This window comes from Diaporthe batatas (assembly GCF_019321695.1).
Source record: "Diaporthe batatas strain CRI 302-4 chromosome Unknown Contig00003, whole genome shotgun sequence".
NCBI classification, from domain to species: Eukaryota; Fungi; Ascomycota; class Sordariomycetes; order Diaporthales; family Diaporthaceae; genus Diaporthe; species Diaporthe batatas.
The window spans coordinates 5,768,876-5,783,611 of NW_025408550.1; the positions used below are offsets into that span (position 1 = coordinate 5,768,876).

The 14,736-nt window shown below is 57.5% G+C and overlaps 4 protein-coding genes across 4 annotated transcripts; 2 read left to right on the forward strand and 2 right to left on the reverse strand.

Moving 5' to 3' along the window:
- Positions 1-1,891: 1,891 nt before the first annotated feature.
- KVR01_002819 (H(+)-transporting V1 sector ATPase subunit E) lies at positions 1,892-6,177 on the reverse strand. The gene is made up of 3 exons (XM_044790827.1): positions 5,739-6,177; positions 5,149-5,657; positions 1,892-5,064 (listed from the first exon to the last, which is right to left on the reverse strand). The coding sequence occupies exons 1-3, from the start codon at positions 5,769-5,771 to the stop codon at positions 4,914-4,916; spliced, it is 693 nt and encodes a 230-aa protein (XP_044647834.1). The 5' UTR covers positions 5,772-6,177; the 3' UTR covers positions 1,892-4,913.
- On the forward strand, positions 2,185-4,260 carry KVR01_003110 (uncharacterized protein; the record flags this gene model as incomplete). Its single annotated transcript, XM_044782336.1, has 1 exon — positions 2,185-4,260. One exon carries the CDS (start codon positions 2,185-2,187, stop codon positions 4,258-4,260), a length of 2,076 nt encoding a protein of 691 aa, XP_044648125.1.
- A 97-nt stretch (positions 6,178-6,274) lies between the features above and the next one.
- Positions 6,275-9,224, forward strand: KVR01_002201 (uncharacterized protein). Its single transcript, XM_044792967.1, has 2 exons — positions 6,275-7,194; positions 7,275-9,224. Exons 1-2 carry the CDS (start codon positions 7,153-7,155, stop codon positions 8,994-8,996), a joined length of 1,764 nt encoding a protein of 587 aa, XP_044647216.1. The 5' UTR covers positions 6,275-7,152; the 3' UTR covers positions 8,997-9,224.
- A 1,493-nt stretch (positions 9,225-10,717) lies between these two features.
- KVR01_003837 (uncharacterized protein) lies at positions 10,718-13,179 on the reverse strand. Its single transcript, XM_044791632.1, has 3 exons — positions 11,950-13,179; positions 11,579-11,811; positions 10,718-11,510 (listed from the first exon to the last, which is right to left on the reverse strand). Exons 1-3 carry the CDS (start codon positions 12,116-12,118, stop codon positions 11,238-11,240), a joined length of 675 nt encoding a protein of 224 aa, XP_044648852.1. The 5' UTR covers positions 12,119-13,179; the 3' UTR covers positions 10,718-11,237.
- Between the last annotated feature and the right edge of the window lie 1,557 nt (positions 13,180-14,736).

Genomic DNA, 14,736 nt, shown 5'->3' on the forward strand with positions numbered 1-14,736 from the left:
CAGGTGCAGGTGCAACGTACAATAGTGGTACTGGCGTGTCCCTGTACTGTGCGGTGGTATTATCAGGGGAGAGAGGCGTTGGTCAATGGCTTCGCGTCCTCCTCGGCCTTGCACCAGCCCCGATGGACCCGAACCTGTGGGTACACCAGCTTCGGCACACTATTTCATCACCACCTGGGCACCTGGGCAGTGAGGAGGGGGGAAGTGAAACACAGAGAGAAGAAAAAGCCCACCACTCAGGTTCACGCCTATCAGCGCGGGCGAGCCGCGAGTACGTTACACAAGTAGAGCTTGGGACTCAGGGCTGTCAGGTTGATGCTCAAGTTCTCATCCCATGTCTGCGCAACTAGCAACCTAGGACGGGCAATGATAGGAGGTGGTGGCCCGAACTCCCTGTTGGCTGTTGGTCGTCCAAGGTTCATCTCTCGGCCTTGGCATCCACTGCCCAGAGAATTATCAAAATAACATAACAGTAGCCAGGCAGCTGCCAGGTAGGCACGCACATACAACGGCGCATCTTGGCCTTGGAAAGGGGCCCCCTCGAATCGTCCAGCAATTGTGCGCGTGCGGTTCCGGCCACACAGGACACAGGACTCACGTCCCACGGCTGATCCCCTCTGAGCAACACACAGGCTGACAGGGCGGCTTTCAGTCCAGCCACTGGGGGCCAAAGGGCCGAGCTGAGAAGGTGCTGTACCGGAACAAGCCTGGGGCGACTCGAACGCAATAAGCTTGAGACCCGATTGATAGAGTTGCGCTGTCATTGTGCAGAAACAGTGACTCAGTGTTTGTCGTCCTCTCTCTGCCTTGTGCCCTCAGCCCTAACTACCTAGGTAGTTGCATCCTGCGGAGGCTTGCAGAAGCATCGTCCACATTCTCGTTGGACACCTCCTTTTGCACACGTGTAGTAGATTCTGCCAAGACGAAACACTTTGGGCATCTGGCAAAAGCCCCGCTGTGTCGTCACCCGCCTCTCGCGGTGCACAGCGACGCACGGTGCTTGGGGAGATCCACGGAGGCGACTTTGGTTGCAGACTGTGTTGCCGACTCCGTCAGCCCTACTGCCAGACTGCCAGACTGCCTACACAACGAGGCTCCTCCGCTTACGAAGCAACTTGAAAATAGGGTTCGTTTCCTCCAGGAGCCCGAGGGGCAACTAGTGGCCCAGTCAGGAAGCTTCTCTCGTCTTGCAGCACTCGGTGGGCAGACGGAGTGACTTGGGAGCAGTTTCATGAGTGCTGCAAGGGGCGGGCACAGAGCCGAGAGTCCAGACCCACTTGGGCGGTGATCTTGTCCCGCCCGGACCGAAGTGGTAGACCATTTCGGGTCCGCAGGGCGACTTGTTATAAGAGCCTCATCAATGTGAGATGCCTCAGCTTGGAAACCCCGGCGCTGGTCCCAACGACCACTCCGCGCCGGATGGGGCTTTGGCTGCCGCACGATTGAACGGCCTGTCGCGGTCGGCCCTGACTCGAAGACGCGACTCGGAAGGACGAAGAGCAATCCCTGAGGCAGGATAGGGAGCGCCCCGACCGTTGGCGTCTGGCGTTAAGGGGCGGGATCAGCGCCGGCAGACAGGGTTGATCAGCCGTCCCGGGCCTCTCTCTTGTGGTAGAAGTTGTGGCGCAAGATGCTCAAGTGCTCAAGTGGCCAAGTGGCCTTCCTTGGTGCACAATGCCTGAATGTGTGGGTGACACGCAGGCGATGCTCCTGCAGATGCTGAGACACAACTGGATAGGCTTAAGCTTTAGTTTGGTCCGACCACACAGCCATGACAGCCGCGGTGGGAGGACCTCCCCGAACAAGGCCAATCGTGGGCTGGCGATGTGCGTCGGCAGAACTTGGCCCTGGAATGTTGTCTGAGAACCCGCTGCTTGCGCGCCCAAGCGTGGCTGACCCTCAGGTGGGAGAGATGGAGATTTGGCCCAGCCTTGCACTAACACAGCCCGCCACTTTGGCGCCCGCTCTTCTGTTAGTGCCACTGAACCAAATGCAACGCTTGTACTTCGTACCTAGGTGCCTAGGTACCCACGACACCCCCCACGCCCTTAACGCGCACGTCGCGGCCGGGACGCGCTCCAGGCAGGCGACATCGACATCCCGCCAGGGCCTCGTGAGCTTCATCCAGCCCAGGCCCCAGGCCCACTGCTTTTGCAACGACGTCACTGTAGTTGGTCGTCCAGAATGGCCCCCAAAAGGAACGGGGACATTCGAAGCTTCTTCGCAGGTTCCCAGGCATCAAAACCATCAGCCTCGTCCACGCGGAGCTCGCGCGCAACGGTGCCGGCTCCAGGAACCCCGGAGCCACGAAGCCGCGACGATGCCAAACCTGCAAGACCTGCAACTGCCTCCCTCTCCCCAGCACCCGACCTTCCATCCACACCTCCCTCCATGGGCTCCCCAACCCCGAGGGCCCCCATCAGCCGCGACGTCGTCATCGCAGCTTCCGATGATGACTTCGATGACTCGGACGACGACTCGCTGCCGGATGTGCTGATGCGCAATACCGGCCCAGCCCTGGCACGGCAGCAGAGGTCAGGCCCAACGGCAACAGCAGCAGCATCCTCCGCCCGGCCCGGCCTGCTCGAGACACCCCGTGCGAAGCGGACGGCCGACGCGCACGACTTCCACTCATCACCACTCACCATCCAGAGCAAGAAGCATAAGCAGGATATCCAAGCCCTGCTGGAGTTCAACCGTCAGGACGCCAAGACCCGGGCCTCTGCTCAGCGCTTCTCCGCCATGCTGGAGCACGAGGCTGAGATCCAGCGTGGGGCTGCCGGCCCAGGCGACCCGGAGCAGGACCCGCACTGGCAACAGGACAGGGCGGCGGTTGCGCTCAAGGAGCACATAATGGAGGTCGCCACGGCTGCAGCCAAGGACGAGGGAGCAGCAGACCAAGATGGTGTCCAGAACAAGATGCGGGTCGTTAGAGCCCTGCAACGCGCCGACGTGGGCGGAGAAAGGAAGCTGTACTACTTCTTCGGACAAGACGAGCCCGAGTCGGATATTGTGGGCAGGAAATTCCCCAGGGCCAAGGCAAAGGGCCCGTGGGCTGTGCTTGACGACGCGCAGGATCGCGGGAGACATTTTGCGAGTGGCTTCGCTTACGACATCCAGAAGAAGCTAGGGAATCTTCCAGATGAGATATTCCTCTGGGTTCTGGACGAACTATGCTCAGAAAGGCGAAAGGCGTTGCAGTCCGAGTATGTCAAGCTGTTGAGCAGTTGCGGCCACCACACGACCCGCCTCGTCACGCCAGCGCTCCTGCAACGGGTGTTCACGCAGCTCGGCGCGACAAAAGACGTCGACAACCTGATGAGCCCCGTCACTTTGAGAGAGGAGAGCTGGCAGCCGTATGCGAACAGGGATTGGTCTTGCGTCGAAAGCATCCTCGACTTGGTTGGGGCATTGGCACCGAACCTCACTCCAGCCGCTCGCTCCACGGTGATGCAAATCCTTCTGCGCCTGGGCATGGACAGCTTGGCAGTAGAGAATTTCGGGTTCACTCAGAGGTGGCGGGAGTCAGTGGATCTCGTCGCCCGCAGCGTGCCCGACGCGGACTGGACCTCATTCTGCCAGGAGGTCTGCCACTCGGTGTACCAGAGCTCCCCGAGGGCCACGACGCGGCTGCGGGCCGTGGCTCTCTTGGCCCCCGCCGCTCCGGGTGGTGCCCACACCGCGGCGCTCCAGACACGCACCCTCGACCTCAAGCGGCGGCTGGCATCCGTGTTTTTCTTTGACGACCTCCAGCGCGCGGACAAACAGCCTGAGGACACGGTCAACATCCGCGCCGTCATCGACCGGCTGGAGGAGGCGGACGAGTTTCAAATCAACCAGGACACGGACTACCACGAGTTCGAGGCGCTGATGATGATGCTCAACGCCGCTCTAGGTGACGCGTCCAGGCAGCATGACCGGGCCGAGAAGTCGGCAGTCAGCTTCGACGCCGAGGTCGACGAGCTGGCCGAGGGTCTCAAGAGCATGCTGACACGTGTGGCGCCGCTCAACAGGGGTCTGCACGTCTCTAGGATCGAGGCCAAGAATGCGATGGAGCTGCTGCGTGAGAGGCTGGTATATCAGGTCAGGATCAAGCCAATCCCGAAGAAAAATATCTTTGGTGTGCATGAGGACGTGGAAGAGGACGTGTCTTTGCCGAAGCAGAGGGATTTCATGAAGGGTTTCCTCAGGAAAAAAGGAGGTTCGGATGTCAAAATGGAGACAGAGATGCACTCCAGGGACACCGTGATGGCTGGGTGAGGTATCTTCCGTGTTGGTCTCTGGCAGTTGCCGTCATATGCAGTGCTGGCCAGCGTCATTATTTGAATACCTCGTAGGTCTCCTGCTTGGAGGGTCTTGATAGCTGATCACAACGGAGTGGTGTACGCTTGTCTGCCTGCCTTTGTACGTTGTTATAAGCGCACGACACTTGAGACACATCCACAACGCGCCGTGGGATATTCAAAGCCCATTGATAGGAATGACATTAATACACCAGTAGACATACAGTCCGTTGAGTGCCAACAGGGGCACTGCTCATCGTCATATCTTGTGCCGCTGGCTTGGACATCTGCCGCTATCCCAGCGAGGTCGTCCTAGTGGTGCGTGTGTTTTCAGTAATATCGTACCCCTTGCCGATTTAAGCAGAGACTGGTAACACCCAAGGACACCCGCCTTACCCCCGACATGTTTACGAGATCAACTTGAATGATATGCAAAGCGAGAATCAGGCTCACGGGACAACGCTGTACACTGCATTTCTTGCACGTTTCATGAACGTTGGCTTCGAACTATGCTTCACGTTTGCAGCCACTGACCCAGCTTTGTTCTTCCTCTGACGCTATACGATGAACGACCACTATACACGGAGAAAGCCACCGCAAGACACGCATGCGGTGAACTTCGCCCCCTCTCTAATCAAAGAACTTGCGGTTGGGGTTGGCCCCGAACAGCGTCTTTCGCACGGAAGGCAGTGAATTGTTCTCAAGAATTCGCAGCCTCGCCTCGAACGTGTTGTCAATCTCGATCTTGCCATTACCACTGAGGATCGAGACACCGCCGGCACTAAAGCAACAACCCTGTTAGTTGCAAACATCCTGAGGAAGGGCAGCTAGTCTTGGATGAGCTGTGGATAAACCTGTGTCTTACCTTCCCTCGGGCACCGGGTTGCTCTCGTCAATGGTTGCCTTGGTCTCCTTGCCCACCTTCTCCTTATACTCCTTGGCAGCCTCGTCGATCGCGGTCCGCACGAGGTCGTAGTCGGCCTTGCGGGCGCGGACCTGCAGCTCGGGCTCGGCCAGGGCGTACATGCCCTCGAGAACCAGCCCCTTGAGGGCGGCGGCGTACTTCTTCTTGTCCTTGGCGCCCTCGGCGAGCTTGCTGCGGGCCTGCTCGAAGATGTCGTCGAGCAGCTCCTGCCGGGCGGCGAGGACCTTGAGCCGGGTCTTGTTGGCGACGGTGGACCGCGTGATCTGCTGCGACAGGCTGGCCTGCTTAAACTTCTTGGCGTACGAGGAATCGATGGAATCGGTCTCCTGCCGGACGAGCTTGGACTTCTCGATGGCGAACTCCTCGTTTGCCTTGATCTCGATCTCACGGGCCTTCTCGCTGGCTTCCTGGCGGATGAAGGCTGTCATCTTGCGGAGCTCTTGCCCGACCTGCAGTGTTGATGGCGCCCATTGTTAGCTTCTGGGGTCCCGTGTGGGGTCCGCATGTGGACGTGTTGTTGGCGTGCGTACCTGGTCGTCGGACAAGGCGTGGACTTGGGACATGTTGGGCGGCTGTGGTGGTGATGACGAGTGCGGGATATGAGTTTCGGGCGGTGCGAGGGGAGCTAGATGCTCTCGTGTGTTGGACGGGGGCGAGTAGCGGCAAAGACGCGACGTCTAGCGAGAAAAGAAGGTTGCCGGTCGTAGAATCTGGGTGTAAGTCGTGGTCGTGGTCGTGAGCGTGGTCGTGATCAGCTCGAAGAGACGGAGCCTCCTAGAGGATGGGCTCGGTGGATCCTGGCCTATTGTTGGACATGGGAGCTCCGTCGTCACTCATCGGTGCTGATGCTGCCAAGGCCCAACTGCCCGCCGGCAGCTGCGCGGCCTGCACATTGGACCACCAGCTCTCTCAGGGCTGCCCGCCTGCCCGGTGGGGGGGCAAGCAGCTTGGTCCAGCAGGGGACCACCGTCTTACTTAGGGGCAGCCCGCCCAGAAGGCGCCCCTTGCTTGGTGCCGCAAACAGCAGTAGATTGGTGTTTAATGCGCTGGTCGCGCTGCCTCTACAGCGCCTAGTGGTGCAGCAGCCCGTCGTGGTTGGGCCGGACGTGGCTGTGGTCATTGATCGATACCCCCGCCGCCGCAGCACTGTTCTGGATTCAGCATGATCACCGTTGGGGCTGGGCCTGGGGCATGGGCCGCCCACGAGTGCCCCGTACCACCGCCAACTGATCGTCAGCGACTTGACTGCTTGCGCGCCTTGAATGTTTCGCTTCCCGCATGAAGCCCACCTTCCTAGACCATATCCCCAATGCTCCTATAATGCGAAGACTCCCTACCGCTCAACCACTCCATCCCATCCCGCTGTTCAATCTTTGCCCCTCCCCCCGGTGCCCCTTTGACTCTACAAATGACCGTGCCTGACCAAAGCCAGAAGGCCGCCGACTTGTGACCACATCCAAGTGGTCTGCGTCCGACACAGCGGGCGTCACTCAACACTTCGAAACAGCCCACTCGGATGTCTCAGGGCCGCCGCGGCCGTGACGTCCATTTGACTGAGGTCACTCGCCGCGAATCGATTCGAGTTTCCGACCCGCTCCAACCCTCGAGACGAAATCACCGCCCTTGTCCAGCCCAGCCCGGCGGACACAACGCACACAACGCACACAGTCATCCTTGACTGCCCCTCCGCCTACTGCGGTGCACCACGACCTCGGCCAGGTGCCAGGTGCAGACCCCAGGCACGAGGGTTACACCTCCCTCTCCCTGGGCACGACGACTCTCACATCCAGACCTCTGGACCTCCCCCCTTTCCTCCCTGCGACCTAAATACTCCACCGCCCGGCCTCCTTTTATGTTTATGTGCAACGCCACACGCAAATATCCATACGTCCTGTCTTCTGGCTGCTTCTGCCAGATGCGTCCCTGCACGACTGAATCGGCGCAATGGGGTCTATCGGCGGCATGTCCCCTGGTGGGAGCATCGCGGTACGTCCTTGGTCCTGCCACCGCGCTTCTGGGTCGCACGCACTCCCGCCTCGATGCGCGCCACTGACACTCCTCTGTAGCTCGGCATTATAACCGGCCTGCTATCGACCGGCGTGCAAAGCCTGGGTCTGACCCTGCAACGCAAGTCGCACATCCTCGAGGACGAGAAAGGGCCACACGACGTCCGCCGACCGCCTCACCGAAGGAGGAGATGGCAGATAGGAATGGCCATGTTCATAATATCCAATATTCTCGGGAGCACCGTCCAGATATCGACACTACCGCTACCCGTCCTCTCCACACTGCAGGCCTCGGGCTTGGTCTTCAACTCGATTTGCGCCACAATCATACTGGGCGAACCCTTCACGAGGTGGTCACTATGGGGCACATTACTGGTATGCGCCGGCGCCGTGCTGATCGCTATCTTTGGTGCCATACCTTCTCCCACCCACACCTTGGACGAGCTGTTGGCGCTGCTGGGTAGGTCCGCTTTCGTTTTATGGATGGCAATGCAAGCTGTCCTTGTCATTGCCATCTGCACCGTGATTGACGGTGCAAATCACTTCTTGAATCTGTCGCAGAGCCCGCGCTTTCGCCTCGTCCGCGGTCTGTCCTACGGCTGCGTCAGTGGCATACTGTCCGCCCACTCGCTCCTGGTGGCAAAATCGGCTGTCGAGCTCATCATCAAGACGCTGGTCGACGGGAAGAATCAGTTTGTCCGATGGCAAGCCTGGGTAATAGTCTTAGCACTCATCACCCTTGCGTTGACTCAGCTCTACTATCTGCACCGAGGCCTCAAGCTGGTCTCAACATCCGTTCTATACCCCTTGGTATTCTGCATTTACAACATCATTGCCATCCTGGACGGACTCATCTATTTCGACCAGACCGAACTCATCAGCGCCTTGCGCGGTTGTCTCATAGCGCTTGGCACCGTCATCCTCTTGTCAGGTGTCCTTGCGCTCTCCTGGAGGCTGAGCGACGAGCAGCACACTCCAGTAGGCGGCCAGTCCTCGCTCGCGCCGGGCCTGGGTCTCGTTGAAGACACCGACGGGGAGGAGGAAGAAGAGGACCTGCTTCTCGCGAACACGAATCTAGTCGGCGTCGAAGATGACGTCCTTCCTACGACCTACACGTACAATACCTTTGACAGCCCGGAGCCAGACAGCGCTCGGCGCACCAGGCCAAAACCGTTACCGCTTGTTCCATCAACCTCTTCCGCCTCTGCGCGGAGAAAATCATCCTTCCTGCCTTCGTTGCCCCGACCGCGCTGGCAAGAACGACAGGAAATCTGGGGCGAGCTAGACGACGATCAAGTGCCGTATTCCCCACTACCAGTCAGCAGATTACGCTCGAAGACCATGCCAGCCAATGATGCGTCACTGGTCGGATCACATCGGAGAGGGATCAGTGACACCCCCTTTGTACTCAGCGAAGCACCGAGGAGTGCAGACTCGTCACGGCCATGGAGATCCGGCTTCCGCGCCCGCAGGAAGTCCACAGGCTTTCCCGGCTTCACAGCTCGGAAATCAAATCGTAGGACTTCCGGGGGGCCGGTCCAGGGTGCAATTGGAGGCATCTCGCGTTGGTGGAGGAATAGAAATAACGACTCCTCGGGAGACCTGCTGCAGAGGCCTTCTAGCTCGACGTTTCCGGAATATAGCGACGAGCCGGAGGACCAGTCTGCCCCGGCTACTCGTCAAGGGCCGTACCGGGATAGTCCCGAACCAGACCCCCGCGAACAGTCTCCCGGCTCGGCCGAGGTCACAGGGCGTAGGAGAGAAGACGATTCTGCTGTATAGAGATACCTTTCGAACTTTGGCGGCACCCCATGAATGAAGTGTGCCGCCTGTTGGCGTTTTGGCTTATAGGAGAACACGGGCCAAGGACACTGGAGTGAACGGACAGTATATACCATAGAGAACACGCACGGGATTCGCCAGTAGGCTTGAGAATAGCTCTTGTTGCAAGCGACTGGAATAGTAACTTGGAAGTTATCTTTTTTTAATCATGATTGCATCACGCCTGCATCTCTCTGGTGCACTGTGACCAAGCGGTGCGCTACTGCAGCTAGACTTCAAGTGCCAGTCTTACCGCCGAAGCGTCTCCCTCGACCTTACTGGCTGGCAAGGTCATGGTTGAAATGCAATGCGCAAGGTGGTTTGCTGGAAGATACATAATCTTGAAGTCCACATTGATGAACAAGGGAAATATCCACGTATTCAGCGGCTGGCAGAGACCTAAGAGTCACCATTTTGAGGGCCGTTGAGGGCTGGGAACATTGAACTCGAGAGTAGTGGTCGCTTGAACTAGGACCCCGGGAAGGATGCAGCTAGCTGCAAGAGGTGGCAAAAAAGGGGGGGACAAGGCAAGAAGACATGACTGTGAGAATTGCAAAGACGAGAATAGTACAAGTTCCAATACGGATACTAATACTGCAAGTCTCTTTGTGCATCAGTGTGCAAGTTGCTGATAATACTAAATAGGCAATCGTCACTTTTCCATATGAAAAATTCCGGCCCTCGGGAAGCCTGAATCGTTGTCTGACCTGTGCTGGTTACTTCGCACACTGAAGAAATGCTTGTTAACGTCATTTACCAGGGGAAGGTCGCACACTGCTGTAATTTCATGATCACATAGCTTCGTTCTGGCCATCTACGAATTAATCGTAAGTTTCATGCTAAGTTCGTAGGACTCTGGAACAGGAACCACACCACCCCCCCCCCTTTGGTTCAAATCACACTCATTCGCATGATAACGGAGCCGATATCACCTCGGTCGACTCAGCTCCGAATAATGGCGTTCCTCGGAGGGACACCAGCCAGGCAATATGCTTTAGTTTGTTTTCATTCCAACGTGCATGTAGGAAACCCCGTGTAGGATTGCAACTATACCGGGAAAGAGTTGGTTGCCACCAATTATTCAGTCATGGATTATTGACAAGGTTCCTAGGCCTGGTAGGATGTCGGCCGCAATTGCAAGCAATAGGCAAGGCTACTTACCACTTGAATCCTGTCACGACTCATATAAGGGAAAAGTCCGAGCTGTTATAATAAGTGTGACGACTCGATCGTCTGCCTCCGAATGCAAGCACGGCTCCTCGGCTCATCTTGATTCCCTCTTACTGGATGACAAAAGAAATGGTAGCATCGCAGCGCTTCTCACTAAGAGTGTACATTGGTTTGTTATGTCGAGCATTGCTAACGGACTAGACATGTATAGCGGGATAGATGTAAAAGCAGGCAGCGGCAATGCTCTGACACAAGGAGCAAATGCAATTAGGAGAACACCTTCTTTGGCTGTCCCGTCTATCAAAACTCGTAATTCCTCTCTACGAGAGGGAATGGTCTAATTAAAAGAGCCACAACTATTATTCCCTGGCAGGGAACGGTCACTTCCTGAACAAAAGAGAGAAAGAGTGAATGTCTCAGAGAGTATCTCTTACTAGCATACACATATCCCGGACGTTATGAACGGGTTAGATAGAGGAGAGCCAGCCCAATTATCCACGAGCTCACAAAGGTTGGAAGAATCGATCTATAAAAATCCGTAACTAACGCTATCACAAGATGCGCTCAGCACACACCCTCGTACATACGCACACGTACAAGGCATAGCCAGCCGCATAAATAAAACGGATATACATGGAAAAAAGGATGCCGGAAAATGAGATAATTCATGCCCACGGGAAGGCACTTTTTTTTGGAACCAGCCCTCGAAGACCACAAGTAGATTCGTACATCATGTTCCGTCATTCTCTGAGACCGTACCGTGCCGTGCCCCACTGTGAGGATCTAGAAACCCCAGGACTTCACGTTGCCCTGTTGGAACAGGCCGACGTAGTCTCCAGTATTACAGCATCGATCCACTCAACCTATTCACTGTAACTCCCATCATTATAACAACCCTCCGGGACGTTGCATTCGCATTACTTGACAGAAACTGGGAGCTCTTGCCACGAAAAGGTGCGAAAAGTGCCAGCCCCCTCGTTCAACGTTCCATTCCGTCACCGAACGTGCTGTCGCTCACTTGGACTCCATGCCTTAGAACGTCGAGGATTGGGTCTTGGAGTCGATGTATCGGAATCGTTCGCGCTCCTTGCGATCCTTGAGCAGACAGGCAGTGGCCAAGATGAGCACACCATCGATACCAGCCATACCGAACACAGCAGTGAATATGTTGTCGATGAAAACGTTGGCGAAACTGCTCAGTGGGCCGGCGCAACCCCTCATAAGGGAGGCGGCCGCGGGAGACGGGCACGTCGGATCGGTGACAAAGGCGGGTGAAGTGCTGTTGAAGAACCCACAGCATGCGAACTAGTTCAAACGTTAGCCAAATGGACCGGGTTGGGACACGTGATTTCAGTAGGAATCGCCTGTCGTACAGTTGTTTGCATCAAGTCCTGGATCTTCGGAGGCTGTGCGTTCCACAAGGGCGACAACGTGTCTTTCGTTCGTAACGTGAGGATCCAAAGGTAGAGGCCTAGAATGACGGAGAAGACGGCGTTGACAACGAGCATGTATCCTGAAAGCTTGAGCCAGCCGCGGGTGGGCATGGCAATCGCAGGCAGCGTGAACGCGAATGTGACGAACACTAAGACGCCATTGACGATACCAGCTGCGAGACGTTAGCCACTGTCCTTTCCTGTCTTTAAGCCCCCCGACCATGTCTCGCCGGTGACTGTCGGCACAGTCACAACCTCAAGACCCTCCCCTCTTCGCCCTCTTCAGCCTCTTCGGGGCAATGATGGCGTACCTGTTAATGGGAACTCCTGGTACAGCAAGTTCCTGACGGCCTGCCCGCCTTCAGTCGGTGTCTCGAACATGAAGTTCTGGACAATGACGGAGAAGCCGACAAGGATAGCACCGGTGGCGACGAAGAGAAAGTCGGCAGCCACATAGGCGCCGAGGACTTTGTTGACCATCGTTGTCGTCGATGTCGTTGCGTTGAGCAGCCTGGGTCAACGGGGTAAATCGGCCGCCCTTCAACCACTGCCAAACCAATCCGTGCTGTCGGTGTTCCTGGCTCTTCCTATGGTGGTTCTTCCTCTGCCTCCCCCAGAAAAATGACGGCCTGCGTCTATTGTCGGGGTCGTTGTCGTTCGAGTGGTCGTCGCCCTGAAAAGAGTGTTCGGCGGTATGGTCGTCCTGCGCTTCCTCCCACCGGTGGCGAAATACGAAGAAGAAGGTGTGTGGAAGGGAATATGGCCAATTACTAAAGGTTTACGACAGAGAGAGAAAGAGGGAAAGATTGCACAGACGACACGGCGTCAGGCGAAGACGAATCGAACCAACGGGAGACCGGCAACTTGGGAACAGCAATGCAAGCGCTTTGAATCGAACGAAGCCAAAACAGGCTCTGAAGAGACGAAAAGGAAAAGCGGGGCAGCGACACTGGTCACTAGCAGAAAGACGAGCAGAAACTCAGCAGAAACGCTACCCGGCCAGGGGACTCTGTCCGCGGCGGCGCGCTACGCACGCTACCATTCAATCTGTGCAGGCAGAATGGGCTTGCAACGGGCCCACAGTCTCGAGACGGGCGCTGCTGCGGCGTGTTCGAGGTTTGTGCTGCGGTCGGCGGGCCCATGAGACTGGGCATGGTGGTGATCCGCGTCGTGAGGCAGTTGAGGTTTCAGGGCTGCCGTGAGGGCGCTTGGGGTGGTTTGGGATGAAGCGTGCAGGGGCCACATGCTGCCACCACACGGCCGCAGCCGCGTAGGCGGCGCTGGGAGATGCTTGGAAACGAGCCCAATCAGGGCCGGGTGATCTCCAGAATCATTCGATGAAATGCAAACTTGGGACCGTCCGGGTTTGGACAGGAGAGGCTGAGGGGAGGGGGCCTGTATGTGTACGTAGAGAGGAGGACCCAAGACCTGGGGGGCCGCCCGATTACGTATGTCCTAGTGCGCGTGCGTGTGTGTGCGCGTGTGTGTTTTGGAATCGAGGCGTCGGGGTGTACGGAGTGCGGTGTAGACCACTGGCCTGGGCTGCCCGGGTGCTGAGCTCTGTCTGGTCTCTGGTGGCTGTCCGGCCTTCCTGGCCTTCCTGGCCTGCCCACAGCCAGCCCCATCACATGCTGCAGACATGACGGGGCCCTTGTTATTATTTAGTTGCTTGGTGTGGAGAAAACCGTGCAGCGCCCCAAGGTGCTGCAGCGAGAGCGAGCCCCCGTGGGCCGCCCAAGCACCCCAGGAGGTCTGGGCTAGAGCGGACCATGGCCGAATTGCTTGCAGCTGTCAACCTTTCCACTTCTGGGCCTTGACCCATTGGGCATGACTCTCCATCAGCCTTGCCCCTTCAGAAACAGGTCAAGATCGCCCGTGTTTGCGTCCCAGAATGGGCCTGTTCTCGATTCATCGTAGATTACCCGCATTCCGACCCTCTCTGCTTGCCCTCTTCGGTCATGGTGACCCGAGCTTATACAGGAACAGGAATGGCAGCGGTCAGCCCCAACCCTACCTACGGAGTCCTGTGGTACACATCCCTCCGTGCATGCCCCTATGCCCCAAGCCCACAAGCTCGCAAGCCTCCCGCTCGCCGCACCCGCTCGCCGCACCCGCTGTCATTAGACCGTTTCCGGCCAGGGCGCCGTCGACGACCCCCACGGGCTTGGGAGCCAGTCTATTCTGGGCCAGCCGCCTTGACGACATCGACAGCCGCTCATGCCCGAACGACTCAAATCTCTGGCATGTCGGGCAGTTGAGATGGCCTCGAAACCGGAGTGCTGTACTGGACACCGAGGGGCAGAGATCGGCTGAGGGTGAGGTCGGCTTCCGCGTAAACCTCTCCCCCCTTTAGGGACCTTGGGATGATTCCACAAGTCGCAGCCTTGCCTCAAAGCGACCCAAGGGACGGGACGAAACAGCGCAGTCCAAAGGGGTCAGCCAATATAGCCTCGCTCTCTTGCCTGCAGCGAGATAGTTCGTCATATCCAATTTTGCTCGGAGATGCGCATGCGCCCTTGGGATGAGAGAGCCGGGCAGGCATGACTGACACGCCGCCTGGTACGGACTGACAGAGTACCTAGGTAGTTTCTTGACAATCTTGGAAGACAAGAGACTCGGTCGCCTGACTGCCTGCCTGCCTGCGGGATTGCTTCTTGGGCGTGGCGGCATCTGACCGGCGTCTGTTGATGCTGACACCCGTCGGTTCCAAGGGTGCTGGCAGGACGGCAGGAGAGGCTGTCCGTGACCTTGTCCACTGTGGTCGAGTGAACGAAGTTTCCTTGCACACAGTGACGGCGCGGGTAGCACGGAGGCCGATCAGATCTCGTCTTGCAGGACTAGAATTCCAGATCAACACACATCATGCGCATCCCACAAGCACCTCCACGTACATACATGCTGCTGACTGCCTGGGCTGCCTGGCTGCTCGACGCCAAGGCCACAATCACCCAACTTATCACACGCCATGGCCAGTGACCCGAACTCCCGAAAGGGGGTGGACTGTGTGGTGTATGTACCTAGGTACCTAGGTACTGTGGTAGTGTACATAGATTCACGGAGATGGGAGTCAAATGGCCATCTGCGCCTGCAAGAGGGGA